The 13,615-nt window shown below is 40.8% G+C and overlaps 1 protein-coding gene and 1 long non-coding RNA gene across 2 annotated transcripts in view; one reads left to right on the top strand and one right to left on the bottom strand.

Annotated features, from left to right (window-relative positions):
* Positions 1-13,615, top strand: part of LOC134225223 (mesencephalic astrocyte-derived neurotrophic factor homolog) — a 32,032-nt gene that overhangs the window by 12,018 nt on the left and 6,399 nt on the right. Inside the window, exon 3 of the mRNA XM_062705104.1 lies at positions 6,036-6,177. Coding sequence (XP_062561088.1) covers positions 6,036-6,177 — 142 coding nt within the window. The remainder of the gene's footprint in view (positions 1-6,035; positions 6,178-13,615) is intronic.
* Positions 8,998-10,177, bottom strand: LOC134220714 (uncharacterized). Its single transcript, XR_009982018.1, has 2 exons — positions 10,084-10,177; positions 8,998-9,893 (listed from the first exon to the last, which is right to left on the bottom strand). It is a non-coding gene; the product is annotated as an uncharacterized LOC134220714 (long non-coding RNA).

Here is a 13,615-nt window from a genome sequence, read left to right as displayed (position 1 = left end):
TTTGTTTTCTTTGAAATTTTGCATATATATTCTTTGTGATCAAAAAACATAATTTACATCATTGGTTTGCCATTTTGACACTAGTCGAGTCACTTCCAAAAAAATTCACTTGAAAACGGCTTGACCGATCCTTTTTTTATGTCTTCAGCAAAGCTTTAGGTAATGAATGGACTTATGAGAAAAAAAAATATACAAAAAATTGTTCGAACATTGAAAATAAGACTTAAAAATCAATTTTCAACTGTCTAAGACGAGTTAAGAAACCTCCATTTAATTCCACCAATTATTTCGATATCTATGCAGATATGTATTTCGACCACAACTGTGTGGTCGTCTTCAGTGTCTCGTACTTGACTCGACTTGAAGAAAACAATAGCAACTTACACTATTTATACTACGCTAGGTACCTAATCTAATCTTATTTGCCTACTTTATTCACCTATACAGTTAATTACCTTATTATACAGTTAATTACTTAAAGAGTCAAGAGCTGCCGTTTCCCTGATGTTTGTACCTGTCGGTAGATTTCCAAACTCTCAGCTACATCGAGTTTTCATGGGGAAGAGACATTTCTTAAGATTTTAATATTTGATGCCGTAATTGGGTGATTTTCCTTATACACATGCTCTGCTACCTTAGATCTAAATTCGTAATGTAATCCCTTATCGTTTTCTCTTTTCGCCTTACTCACTTCCGCCATATGTTCCTTGAACCTTATATCTAATGATCTTTTTGTTTGGCCTACATAGATTTGTTCACATTGGGAACAACTTATTTTATAAACGCCTGCCTTATTTAACATTTCTACTTTATCCTTCGTTGAACCCAATAGAGACTTGAGTTGGTTGCTTCTACTGGAGAATACTACATCGATGCCGATTTTCCTTAGTCGAGGGCATAGCTGGTTGGTAATGTGTTCATCATATTAGATCGAAACTCTTTTTAGCGGCTTATCGATCGGTGTCCATTTCGTCGTAGGGTCCTTTCCTTCTTGTTGATGATCGCTCGTATAGTCCTCTCCTGGTATCCGTTGATCTTCGCTGTTTGCAAGATGTATTGTGATTCCTTCGATTTTCCTTCTTCGCTCGGGGGTATCGTCTGCATCCTTTGGATCATGTGATGAAATGCTGCTATTTTATGTTGGTACGAATGGTTCGATGTATATGGGATGACTCTCATGGTGTTCGTGGGCTTCCTGTAGATTTCGAGGCTCAATGTTGTATTTGCTTCCCTGATGACCAGTAGATCCAGGAAAGGTAGTTTACCCAGGCATTGCAAACCATCCCATCATTCGATCTTTTGAGCAAAGATACTGATGAAATAATGGGGTATTGATCTTAGTTATCTATCCGCTCAGTAAACAAAGTGCAATGTTCGTCATAGAGAAACATTTTTTCACAGCTTTTGTTGTAGCAACACCTTCGCAACGCGAACAAACCTCGAACCGCGATGGCTATCCGGATCATCATCGAACGCTCAAAAGATAATATCTTTCCAGAGTGCTCTTCGATTAGGGATAATATCTTTGCACAAGCAAAGATAATATCCTGTGCTCAGATGATATTGCAATGCCTGAGTTTACCTTCTTTTTCCTCCTCGAAGGTAAATTTGATGTCCTTATGCACGTTGTTTATCGCTTCTAAAATCCTGGATAGATCCTTTCTGTTAATTATTAATGAAAATGTCGTCAACGTATCTCCACCACTTCTCGGGTAGTATTCCTTGTTCTTGTAGGAAGTTCTCCAGAAAACGGTGATAGCGGATTTCCCATCGGTGCTCCTTTCGTCTGTTTGTAGTAGTTGCCACGAAATGTGAAGTAGTTCTCCGTCATGCATAACCGTGCCAGATTTAGGTACATCTTCACCTTTCCTCGCCATGTTGTTTCCGTCCTTTGTGTTAGCAGCCAATCCTTTAGGAGATTCAGGGCATCTTTCACTGGAACGCTAGGCTAGGGAACAATGCCACTACGTTGAATGATACCATTATGTCCTTTTTTTCGATGTGTTCTGATTCCAACAGCTTCTGGGCGAACTCCTGGGTGTTGATGACTGACCTGCTGGGGAATGGTTTCGGCATACTGTGGAACTCCTTTACCAACCATTTGGCTATGTTTTGGTTTATGTGTCTTCACTCGAGCTTCTCCGATGATCGTCTTACACTCCTTTATTGTTTGTCGCAAAAACGAATTTTTCAATATTTTTTTTATATGTTGTAGCAGAAAAAAAATAGTCAGAATTAGTCGGTTTTTCAAAAATGGTCGAAATATTTTTTTTTTGTTTTAATCGACCCGATTTTATGAAAGTACGTTAACCCTTCTCCGCCCACGACTTTTTCAAAGATTTCAATAGGAAGGAATCATCTTTAAAAAAAAATGTTAGAACAAAAGTTATTTGGCATAACCAAAATTAGTGGAAAACGAATAAAAAAGTTTTTGATTGTAAATCAATAGTTAATTGATTGTTTTCAATAGTTTCACTATTTGTACTCAAAATTGATTATATTTGCAGTTTTACAGTGTTGTGAAAACTTATATATGAATATGTACGTTATGTGGAAGATATTGATTTGGAAAATGTTTTGGAGGTAACAACTTTCCCTTCGATGGGACTCGAACCCATGACCCTACAGTACGCTAGACTGGTGCTTTAACCAACTAAGCAACGAAGGACCTCCGTCGGCCTCCGCAACCTAGCGGCTACTGAACGAGCTCGAGATTCCCAAATTGGACGCATAGTCAAATCACTCGCAATCCATTTCTCAAGCCAACACTTCCACATGTGTATTGTACACGTTCACGTTAGAGGAGCGTGAGTATTTAGAATGTCTGGCGGCTGTACACATTCTTCATCAGCAACTGTACTGATCAAGTGAGTGTAAGCTATTTGCCAGTCGGTCGTCAAGCTCAGACACGACCGCATTGCGTAGGCAAGAGCACGCAACTCAGTTCAGTTCAATCAATTGCTATTCTATTTAACCTAGAATCAAATTTTACGGAGTCATTGATATTTATTGACAAATGCTAGTATTGGAGCAGTGGTTGACCTTTTTCATGGCTATATTTCTCAATTCATGCAAGTTCAAAACAAATTGAATACAAATTCAGATACTGCAACAAATGCAAAAGGGTTTAAAAATGCACACGGCGTTTCCTCTACTATTGGGCAAGGATAGTCTAGGGTTCCTTTTAATCGTAATTTTGTAATTTTCAAGTTTATTTCCTGTATTAAACAAATTTTGTCTATCACTTGTCAATCCTGATCAATATTGAATAGAAGCCTTTGGCCAAATAATATACCATACAGTAGTTAGGTTGAAAGATAAAGATTTTTCTCCACCATCTCATACCATAAAAATGGCCAACCACTACTCCATTACTAGCATTTGTCAATAAATATCAACGGTTCAGTAAAATTTGATTCTAGGTTGAATAGATTCGAAAAAATAAACGAAAATTACTGAAAATTTTTAAAAATTGGTGTATTTTTCCTTATAAATATTCCACTATCTATACTTGTAATGTGCCAGTTAACTACACTACACTCTCATTTGGTCTCTTAAAAATGAAAATACCCGTGTTTTTGCTTTCACATGACGATCATAGGTTCTTTCTAAAATTACGTAACGCTAAATTTGGTGATTTTGGACCCCCACCCTCCCACTCGTAACGCTTTTTGTAGGGGAGGTTTAATTTTTTATATGGTTCGTAACGCTCGGCTTGGATGAAAAAATGACCTTACATGTAAAAACCCAGATTAATCCACCTAGCGGCGACGATGCCTTTCTCGATGCAATCGTTTGGTTTCGCCTTAGTATGATACACATCATAAATAATTACCTACATTACTGCTCTTGCAAACTGCTCTTGAATGCATTGACCGATCGTGATTATATTCAATAGTAATCAACTAGGGTTTGTCCCAAGTCGAATGAAACTTGTTGCGCGAAAATCGGCTAAGAATTACTATATGAAAAAGTGGCTAATGTTTTTCGGTTCTCGTGTGCACACACACACACATACACACGGACTTTCAGATATTTATTCAGTTGGACGAGCTGAATCGAGTAATATATAACATCATGGGTCTCGAGACTTTCGATTTTCGATTTTAGAGTGAAATTTTGTTGTATAAGAAAGGCAACAATGTCTTCAATTTCTTATGAAAACAAGCCAGCCGTGTATTGCTTTCTCAAAGACAATAATTAAGCATTTTGATAAACAAATTAACACCATTATGTCCGAAGATAACCTCGAAATGAATAAATAAGCAATGAAAATGTGTATATGCAATAAGCATGTGAACACGAAAACCGAAAAACATTAGCCACTTTTTCATATAGTAATTCTGAACCGATTTTCTCGCAACAAGTTGCATTCGACGGGGGACAAACTCTAATTGATCACTATTTAATATAATAATGATCGGTCATTGTGTTCAAAAGTTATGAAGAAAATGTTGTGTTGAACCATATAAACCAATGGTTGATGCGCAAGTATGGCAAGAGCAATTATTGTAGGCAATTATTTATAACAATATTATATACTATAAGGAAGATAATTTTTTTCAAACCCTGTAACATTTTCCCCTAAGACGCTCAAATTTAATTATTTATTATTTATTATGTGTATCACATTAAGGCGAAATCAAACTATTGAATCGAGAAAGGCATCCTCACCGCTAGGTGGATTAATCTGGGGTATTAAAACTCATCAGGTATCAGGTATCAGAACGTCGGCTCAGGAGGCACGTTCCCCTCAATTTGGGAGATTTGTGCCATCGCCTTCACTGGCCTTTCTCATCATTTACCTGACGGAAAAGGAAGTGAAAAGGGGAAAGGAAGAGGAAGTGAAGGTGGAAACCTCACGATGAGGTTGAATAAGAGTAGCCGATTATCTCGGAGAAGTAAAAAGTCAACTACGCCATAGCTCCGATTAGCGCAGCGAGGGCTAAATTACTGTGAAGGGGGCCCTGGTGCTTAACAGGCTCCGTTTGCGGTTAGGTTCTTATTAGACCCCCCTAACCATTCATTCGTAGGCACGGTAAGCATAAAGCCGCATCACACCGAAAATTAGGGGTCACCTGTATGGTGGACTTTTACCACTGAAACAGGCAATTCGTAATGTTATTCTTAGCCAGATAACCAGCTGCCGACACCACACGGCTATCTAGGCTGTTCGTGGAGAGAAGTTGACATTGACTTTACGTCAACTCTCAATGTGGCCGAACAGCCGACAAAAAGGAAGTAAAAGGAAGATAATTTTTTTCAAACCCTGTAACATTTATTAATTAATTATTTATTATTTATTATGTGTATCACATTAGGGCGAAATCAAACTATTGAATCGAGAAAGGCATCCTCACCGCTAGGTGGATTAATCTGGGGTATTAAAACTCATAGGGGCCCTCCTTAGCCGTGCGGTAAGACGCGCGGCTACAAAGCAAGACTATGCTGAGGGTGGCTGGTTTCGATTCCCGGTGCCGATCTAGGCAATTTTCGGATTGGAAATTGTCTCGACTTCTCTGGGCATAAAAGTATCATCGTGTTAGCCTCATGATATACAAATGCAGAAATGGTAACTTGGGTTAGAAACCTCGCAGTTAATAACTGTGGAAGTGCTTAATGAACGCTAAGCTGCGAGGCGGCTCTGTCCCGGTGTGGGGATGTAATGCCAATAAGAAGAAGAAGAAGAAGAAGGATTGCGAGATTATTTAATTCAAATGAACCTCGGTAATATAAAGGAAGTGCCGTCCAAATTAGGGAAGATCCATAAAGTACGTCACGCTAAATTTGGTGCAACTTTTTGTATTAAACCTCTAAAATTTTTGTATGAGTCGTCACGCTGCTCGGAACCCCCTCCTTTCCCCCTTAGGAGCGTGGCGTACTTTGTGGATGGTTCCTTACCGAGGGTTTACAGTCTATGGTTTGGATTGACTTTGTATTCTTATTATTTTGCTAAACGATACAACATAAAAATGAGTTAAACAGAGATGTACTAATACTTCAAATCTTTTTATTTCCCTGTATTCTTTCTATAGTGTTACTATTTGGGCGGTGTTGAAGAATCAGCCACTGGAATCCTGGGAGAGCTATCGAAACCTCTGAGTTGGTCCATGCCGGCTTTGAAGATTTGCGAAAAGCTGAAGAAAAAAGACGCGCAAGTCTGCGATTTACGGTTTGGTAAGTGTTTTTATTAGCGGTTGAAACTTTTATTTAGTTTATCTGGTTATGAGTTTTTCCTTCCTCGTACAATCAACTTGTACCGAAAGGATATCATTGCACTCAAAAAAAACTTTTTTTAGTGTTATATATACATATCGACTCAGCTCGACGAACTGAGCTAATGTCTATCAGTCCGTGTGTATGTGTATGTGTGCACACGACATAATGAGATAATGAACATTAGCCAACTTTTTATATAGTAATGCAGGGGACAGAGTCTAGTTCTAGTGGATTACTATTAAATTTGATAACGACCGGTCAATTATTTTAAAAAAATGAAGAAAATTGTTGATTTTTCACGTATATAAAGCATTTGCAAACGCCTTAGATTCACCTTCGTCGTGAGTGCACTCACCTTGACCATCTCGCCTAGGACTTCCTCCGCCAACTTCTTGTAGGCGGCGCCCTTTTGCGAGACGCCCCGCTTCAGTTCGAGGATCATCTCGCCCGTCTTGGTACGTCTTATTCGACGTACGTCGGCGCCTAGTTCACCGAGCTTGACGTCACTCCTTACCGCCTTCAAGATGTCCGGGTACTTAGCCTCGTCCGTCTTGATGACTAGGGCATCGCCCCTGGAGCGATTGGCGCCTACCCTAGACTTCTTGCTACCCTCATTCGCCTGGGCCTTCTTTTCGGTCCTTGACGTCTTCGGTTTCCTCTTGTTCTTGACCAAGGTCTAGGAGGCGTAATCCCCCTCTTTTTCCATGGTCTGGTGCGGCTGAGAGCTCTCAGCCTGCCGTAACCTCTTACTAGCATCTTCTCAATTTGCGTCAAGACGGTAGAAAGATCCTCGTATGTCAGCATCACATTTCCGAGCGTTGTTCGAAGATGTTTTTTCATGCTCTTCACAGCCGCCTCCCAAATTCCTTCCATGTGGGGAGCAGCTGGAGTGATAAAAGTCCATTTTACTCTCAGGTTCGATAGATATTGACCTACAGCCTCGTTGGACTCGGGTGACTGTAAATGCTTTCGGATCTCACGGTCTGCACCCACAAAATTCGTTCCATGGTCAGACCAGATTTCGCTGCAAAGCCCACGACGACCGCAGAAGCGTTTGAGTGCGGCCATAAAAGCATTTGTGGATAGGTCAGAAACTGCTTCAAGGTGGACTGCCTTTGATGCAAGACAAACAAAAACAGCCACGTAACCTTTTACCGTTTTAGCTGTCCGAAGATTGGTGGAACGTAGAAGAATTGGGCCCGCATAATCTACCCCACAGTGCACGAAAGCGCGGGCCGTTGTAGTTCGTACCGAAGGTAGACTTCCCATTAGCTGTGTTGCAGTTTTACCTTTCATTCGACAACATCGCATGCAACTCGCCACAGAGCTACGCACCACAGTTTGGCAGCCAACGAGCCAATATCGCTGGTTGAGCGTCGCAATCATCAAAGTTGGCCCTGCGTGCAAATTGCGGAGGTGAATTTTTGACAGAAGCAAGTTTGTATACCGGTGTTCCTTCAGTATAATCACTGGATGGCGGGTGTCGTACGGACGTTTGGAATTATGAAGACGACCACCAACTCGAAGAGTACCATCAGCATCAATAAAGGGAAACAATGTCTTGAGCTTGCTGATTCCAGGAAGAGGAAGGTTCCTGTCCAAACAATCGAGTTCTTTCTTGAAACATTCGCGTTGAGCCACTCGCGCCAGTTGCAAGCAAGCTTCTTTGATCTCCTTTGGTGTGAGGACCGCTCACTAGGCGGGCTGTACTATAGATAGTTGAATCTATAGATGAGCGAAAGCATGGCTGAGTCGCTTTTTTTGACCGTGCACCCGCGCATATGACGTCACAGCCCTTAACATTTCCATTGAAATCGTGACGTCATGCTCGTTTGGAGACACGTTTGATAGTTCGTTTGGAGACAGAGGATTTATCTTCGCTCATCTATACTGCCGTGAATCGCATATCTGTCCCATCTTTGCTGGGTTTCCTATTCATATGGGACAAATATGCGATTCACGGCAGTATAGTGCTGTCCGATGAGTAGCTCGAAGTTGTTCCCGTCCTGCTCGTTCTTTTTTGTCAACAAATGGGCATGAGCAGGACAGGGAGAAACTTCGAGCTACTTCAAGCTCTCATTGGACAGCACTTATATATTCCACTATCTATAGGTTGTACCATTTCGACGAGCCAGACCATTATGCCGCAGGCGGTTTATCCAACACAAAATGCGTCGAATACGAGCAAAATCCGAATATCGATTGAGCAGAAACGTCAGTATTTCATGGCAACCGTTGGCAGGTGGAGTAACATTTGATGTTATGGAACGTACACACGGTCAAGCAGTTTGACCAACAATGACTCCACCTCTCGTTTATTCAAACATCCATCAAGTTTAACAACAGCGGCACGAACAATCAATTTATTCGACCAAAAATATCACACACGAAAGACCGAAGCGCCAACTTGACCACCAACCATCAAAAAATATATGGGGGTTTGTGCAACTTCACTACAAATGCTCATACATGTTCGGCGAACCTTGCCCGGATAAAAAATATCATTCAAAAACTATAGATTTTATTGTTACAACACCATTTAGTACATAATAATTACCATTGAACGTATTGGAAATTTTACAATAAAATTGCATAAGAATTTATGGTTTTGCACGATAAAATGAATGGTAAATGGGACTTTTACAATAAAAAATAGGGGTTGTTATGTATCTTTACAATAAAAAAATCGAAAATTTTCCATACAAAATTCAGAGCAAAACAATTGATTTTGCGGTTCGTCAATGGGATGATTTCTATGAATGAAACAATAGAAATAAATGTGTTTTAAATGTTATTCCCTACTTTTTTATTGTTTTCCCATAGAAGTACAATAGGCTTTACAATTAATTTCACCTCAGTATTACAGTTGCAATACAATACAATTTAATGTTCTACAATTAATTTTATTACCACAGAAAAATACCACATTTCTTGTGAGATGCAATTATTATTAACAGCTAAAACTAAATACCATTTTCTGTACTCTACCATGAAAATATCAAAAATTTAAAAAAAGTGTTTTGCCAGTATCACACAAAACCGTTGATATTTTCCTAAACTAGTCTCAGGATGCTTTTCCCCGAGAACAGCAATAAGCACAACTATTCACTGAGGGCGACCGAACTTCTTCTGGTGCATCCACACTGCGAGTCTTCTGGTCCTGCGTCATCTTCAGATTAATCTCCGCCAACTACATGATAGATATTTAGGAGCATCCTTTTGATGTTATGTCCGTGAATCAGTCCATGCTAATATGAACAAAAGTATGATTTCAACGATATCAAGATTTAATACAAATTTTAACATGACTCACCCGGTGATATGGCGAATTTCATGTCATGAACCGCACACAATCTGCAGCGACCAGAATAGCTTGGGAAGGACACTTCATGGCATCTTTGCGCTCATATGATGCAATCTCTTCCGTGTATATTCGCAGTAGTTCGATCATCACCTTCGAGGCCCAGCTTACTGTCTTTCAGAACGTCTTGCAGCAGTCGGTATCAGTACCGCATTTGCTCTTTCGAGAGAGGGTGCTGGGTGAACGGATCCTTGATCCATATCAGAGAATTCTTCTTTGACCTGATCGGCTGATTCGGTCACCAGATGATAGTTGATGCGACATCATAGTGGAGTGGGTTGTGGCTTTCTCATTGCTGAACAGGTTCCGATATCTGTATAAAATGGAAGGAATTATCAAAGACAATTACGGGCTTAAGCGTTGAACTATGTTTGGGAAAGTTCATGAAATATTTTCCCGCAGCGCATCACATTATCCCATGTCGGTAGCGTAACACTCCGGGAATCTGATTCACGAGGTGTAAAACTATATCTTCATGATATCAACACTAAATAGCTACTCACCATCTTTACATGGCACAGCCTCGGATACAGCGGCCAATGATTCACCGATTATCCGTATCCAATGAGGACACTTCCGACACTTCCTGCACTAATAATAAACAAAAAATACACGCTCAAATAAACTAGGTAATTTTCGAGTTCAGGTGATAAGTTTTTTTTTCTTGATTTTTTTATTATAATTTGTTAATAACACAAACATTCCAATATAGTCAACTCATCAATAAATATTTAAATTATATTTAAAAATGAAATATTGTTTTGTTGCACAATGGAAACTATTGTTATTTTATTGTTTCCTATTTTTATTGAAAAATAATGATCATTGTAATAACATATATCATTTTTAAATTCAAAGCTGATTTTATGATAAAGAACGTTGAATAACTTCAAGATTTTGTTATTATATTATAAACACAAGCGAATAACAAAAAATATAATAAAATGTATTGGTAACATTTGGATTTGCTGTGAGTTTGAGGTGAGTACAATAAGGGTTTTTTCAACTATCAAAAATCTACATTAAACGTATAATAGGTTGTATTGTATACAATACAATCTATAATATTTTAATGATTTAAATCATACAAGGTATTGTAAATTTTTATCCGGGTGACTCCACCCCCGACAACTCAAACCAAAATCAAACCGTTTTAATTTTTTCCAACCGAGCCGCCAACTGTCAAATGGTTGTTCGAACAACTTCACACACGTTCAAACAAAGCAGCAACCGAAGCGTTTTCCTGGGGGCGGAGTCAATGTTCGTCAAACTGCTTGACTGGTGTGTACGTAGCATTATGGAACGTACACACGGTCAAGCAGTTTGACCAACATTGACTCCACCTCGCGTTTATTCAAACATCTATCAAGTTTTACCAACAGCGGCACGAACAATCAATTTATTCGACCAACAATATCACACACGAAAGACCGAAGCGCCAACTTGAGCATCAACCATCAAAAAATATATGGGGGTTTGTGCAGCTTCACTACAAATGCTCAAACATGTTCGACAAACCTTGACTTCACCCCCGAGAACTCAAACCAAAATCAAACCGTTTTAATATTTTCCAACCGAGCCGCCAACTGTCAAATGGTTGTTCGAACAACTTCACACACATTCAAACAAAGCAGCAACCGAAGCGTTTTCTTGGGGGCGGTGTCAATGTTCGTCAAACTGCTTGACTGGTGTGTACGTTGCATTAGACATGTCATCGTGGTTCGCTTCTCGAGCTGATCTTCGTCAATTGAACGAATTGAATGAGCAGGCCAGTTATCTTCTGTCTCCGACAGAAAACCGGGGCCCCTCCACCATAATGGGTGTGTAACCAATTCCAATGGCGTGATGCCTCTTGAGGCGCAGTCGGCCGGGTTATCTCTTGACGGTACATGGCCCCAATGATTTCTCGGGTGATGCTGTAGGATTTTGGAAGTGCGATTGGCTACAAATGTTTTCCACTTCCTTGGTAGCGATGTGAGCCAGTGCAACACGATCTCAAATCATCCCACGCTAACATTTCCACATTTCCAATCCATGGGTAAATGATTCTATCACCTTGCTCATTAAATCGACAAGTAACTCGGCTGCCATTAGCTCCAAGCGTGGTAATGAAATTTGTTGAATTGGAGCTACTCTGGTTTTCGCTACTACCAGATTTGTGTCGATCCTACCATCTTGGCCGATGGTGCGTGCATACACGACAGCGGCGTATGCAGCTTCGGATGCATCCGCTAATCCATGCAGTTGAAACTTACCTCCAGAGTGTGGAAGCCATCGCTTGATTCGAATCTTTTCTATATAGTGTAACGTTTCCTTCAACGTAATCCACTCCTCTAGAATAAAGGCGGGAAGTGGATCGTCCCATCCGAGATTGTAAAGCCAAAGATGCTGAAACAATATCTTCATTCGGATAGTGATCGGCGCGATCCAGCCGAATGGATCGAAAAACTTCGACGAATCGGACAATAGTTGACGCTTGGTGTTTGTGCCGTCGATATCGAACGTTAGTTTAAAGCTGAAAGTGTCCTCCTCAGGTGACCATCTGATCCCCAAAGCTTAAACGACATCGTCTTGTTGCGGAAGCTTCAAAGAAATGAGTTCATCTGGCATTGCACACTTGAGAAGCTGCGGTGTGTTGGAGCTCCACTTACGCAAGACAAAACCACCGCTTTGTAGAACCTCGATGATATCGTTGCGCAGGAACTCTGCTTCATCGATGGAATCCGCCCCCGAGAGTAAATCATCGACATAGAAATTCTTCTGAATCCGTTCTGCTGCGAGTGGATGTGCTTCCTTGTTCAGCAACCTGTCGTAAAGCAGCCATTGCTTGATATGCAGCGCTTGCCGTACCATAGGTAACAGTGAGCAAACGATAATGTTCCAGCGGTTGTTCTGGACTTTCACGCCACACTACTCGTTGGAAATCGGTATCCTCTTTGACAACTAGAACTTGCCTGTACATTTTTTCGATGTCGGCGCAAAAGGCAATCTTGTAGGTCCGCCAGCGTGTAAACACATTGAAAAGCTGGTCGTTCACATTCGGTCCAACCAACAAGCGATCATTGAGTGACACTCCAGATGCACTCTTACTTGAAGCGTCGAATACGACGCGAAGCTTAGTCGTGGGGCTGTCTGCCTTCCATACGACATGGTGCGGAAGATAAAACGATTTTTCTGGTGCTACCACCACTTCCGATGGAGGTATTTTTTCCATATGACCGAGAGCAGCATATGCAGACATAAACTGTCGATAGTGTATTCGTAATTCCGAGTCGACACTAAATTTTCTCTCCATTGCCTGGAACCGCCTAATGGCAGCGGTAGAAGATTCGCCTAGTTCCGGCTTGGAACTATCTAAGGGAAGGCGAACTACGTATCGCCCCTTTTCGTTGCGGGACAAGGTAGAGTGAAAGTGATCATCAGCACGTAACTCGTCCGGGGTGAACTGCTTCAGGTATCAGGTATCAGAACGTTGGCTCAGGAGGCACGTTCCCCTCAATTTGGGAGATTTGTGCCATCGCCTTCACTGGCCTTTCTCATCATTTACCTGACGGAAAAGGAAGTGAAAAGGGAAAAGGAAGAGGAAGTGAAGTTGGAAAGGAGAATGGAACCATTTATAGGAAAGCCAATTATGTAGACTCACACGCATTCAGCTACGGACTACAGAGTGGTGTCACAAAAACACAGAGGACGTAACAATGGACGAAAGTCAAAGACAAAACACAGAGTGAACTGTGAAAAACGCATAATGCGAATCCATAAAGATCACATACACAAAGTACATTGTAAAAAAAAACGCATAATGCGAATCCATATAGGTGACAATTTGTTGAAAACTAAGTAAAACACATATTCATAACACCACTCTTATTTAACCTCACGTTGAGATTGAACAAGAGTAGCCGAAGCAAAACGTCAAGCGGTTAGCGCAGCGAGGGCTAAAATACTGTGAAGGGGGCCCTGGTGCTTCACAGGCTCCGTTTGCGGTTAGGTTCTTATTAGACCCCCCTAACCATTCATTCGTAGGCACGGTAA

The sequence above is a fragment of the Armigeres subalbatus genome, chromosome 3, assembly GCF_024139115.2.
Source record: "Armigeres subalbatus isolate Guangzhou_Male chromosome 3, GZ_Asu_2, whole genome shotgun sequence".
Taxonomy (NCBI): Eukaryota; Metazoa; Arthropoda; class Insecta; order Diptera; family Culicidae; genus Armigeres; species Armigeres subalbatus.
The sequence above is the reverse complement of the archived record's forward strand: the minus strand, read 5'-3'. Positions and strand labels throughout refer to the sequence as shown.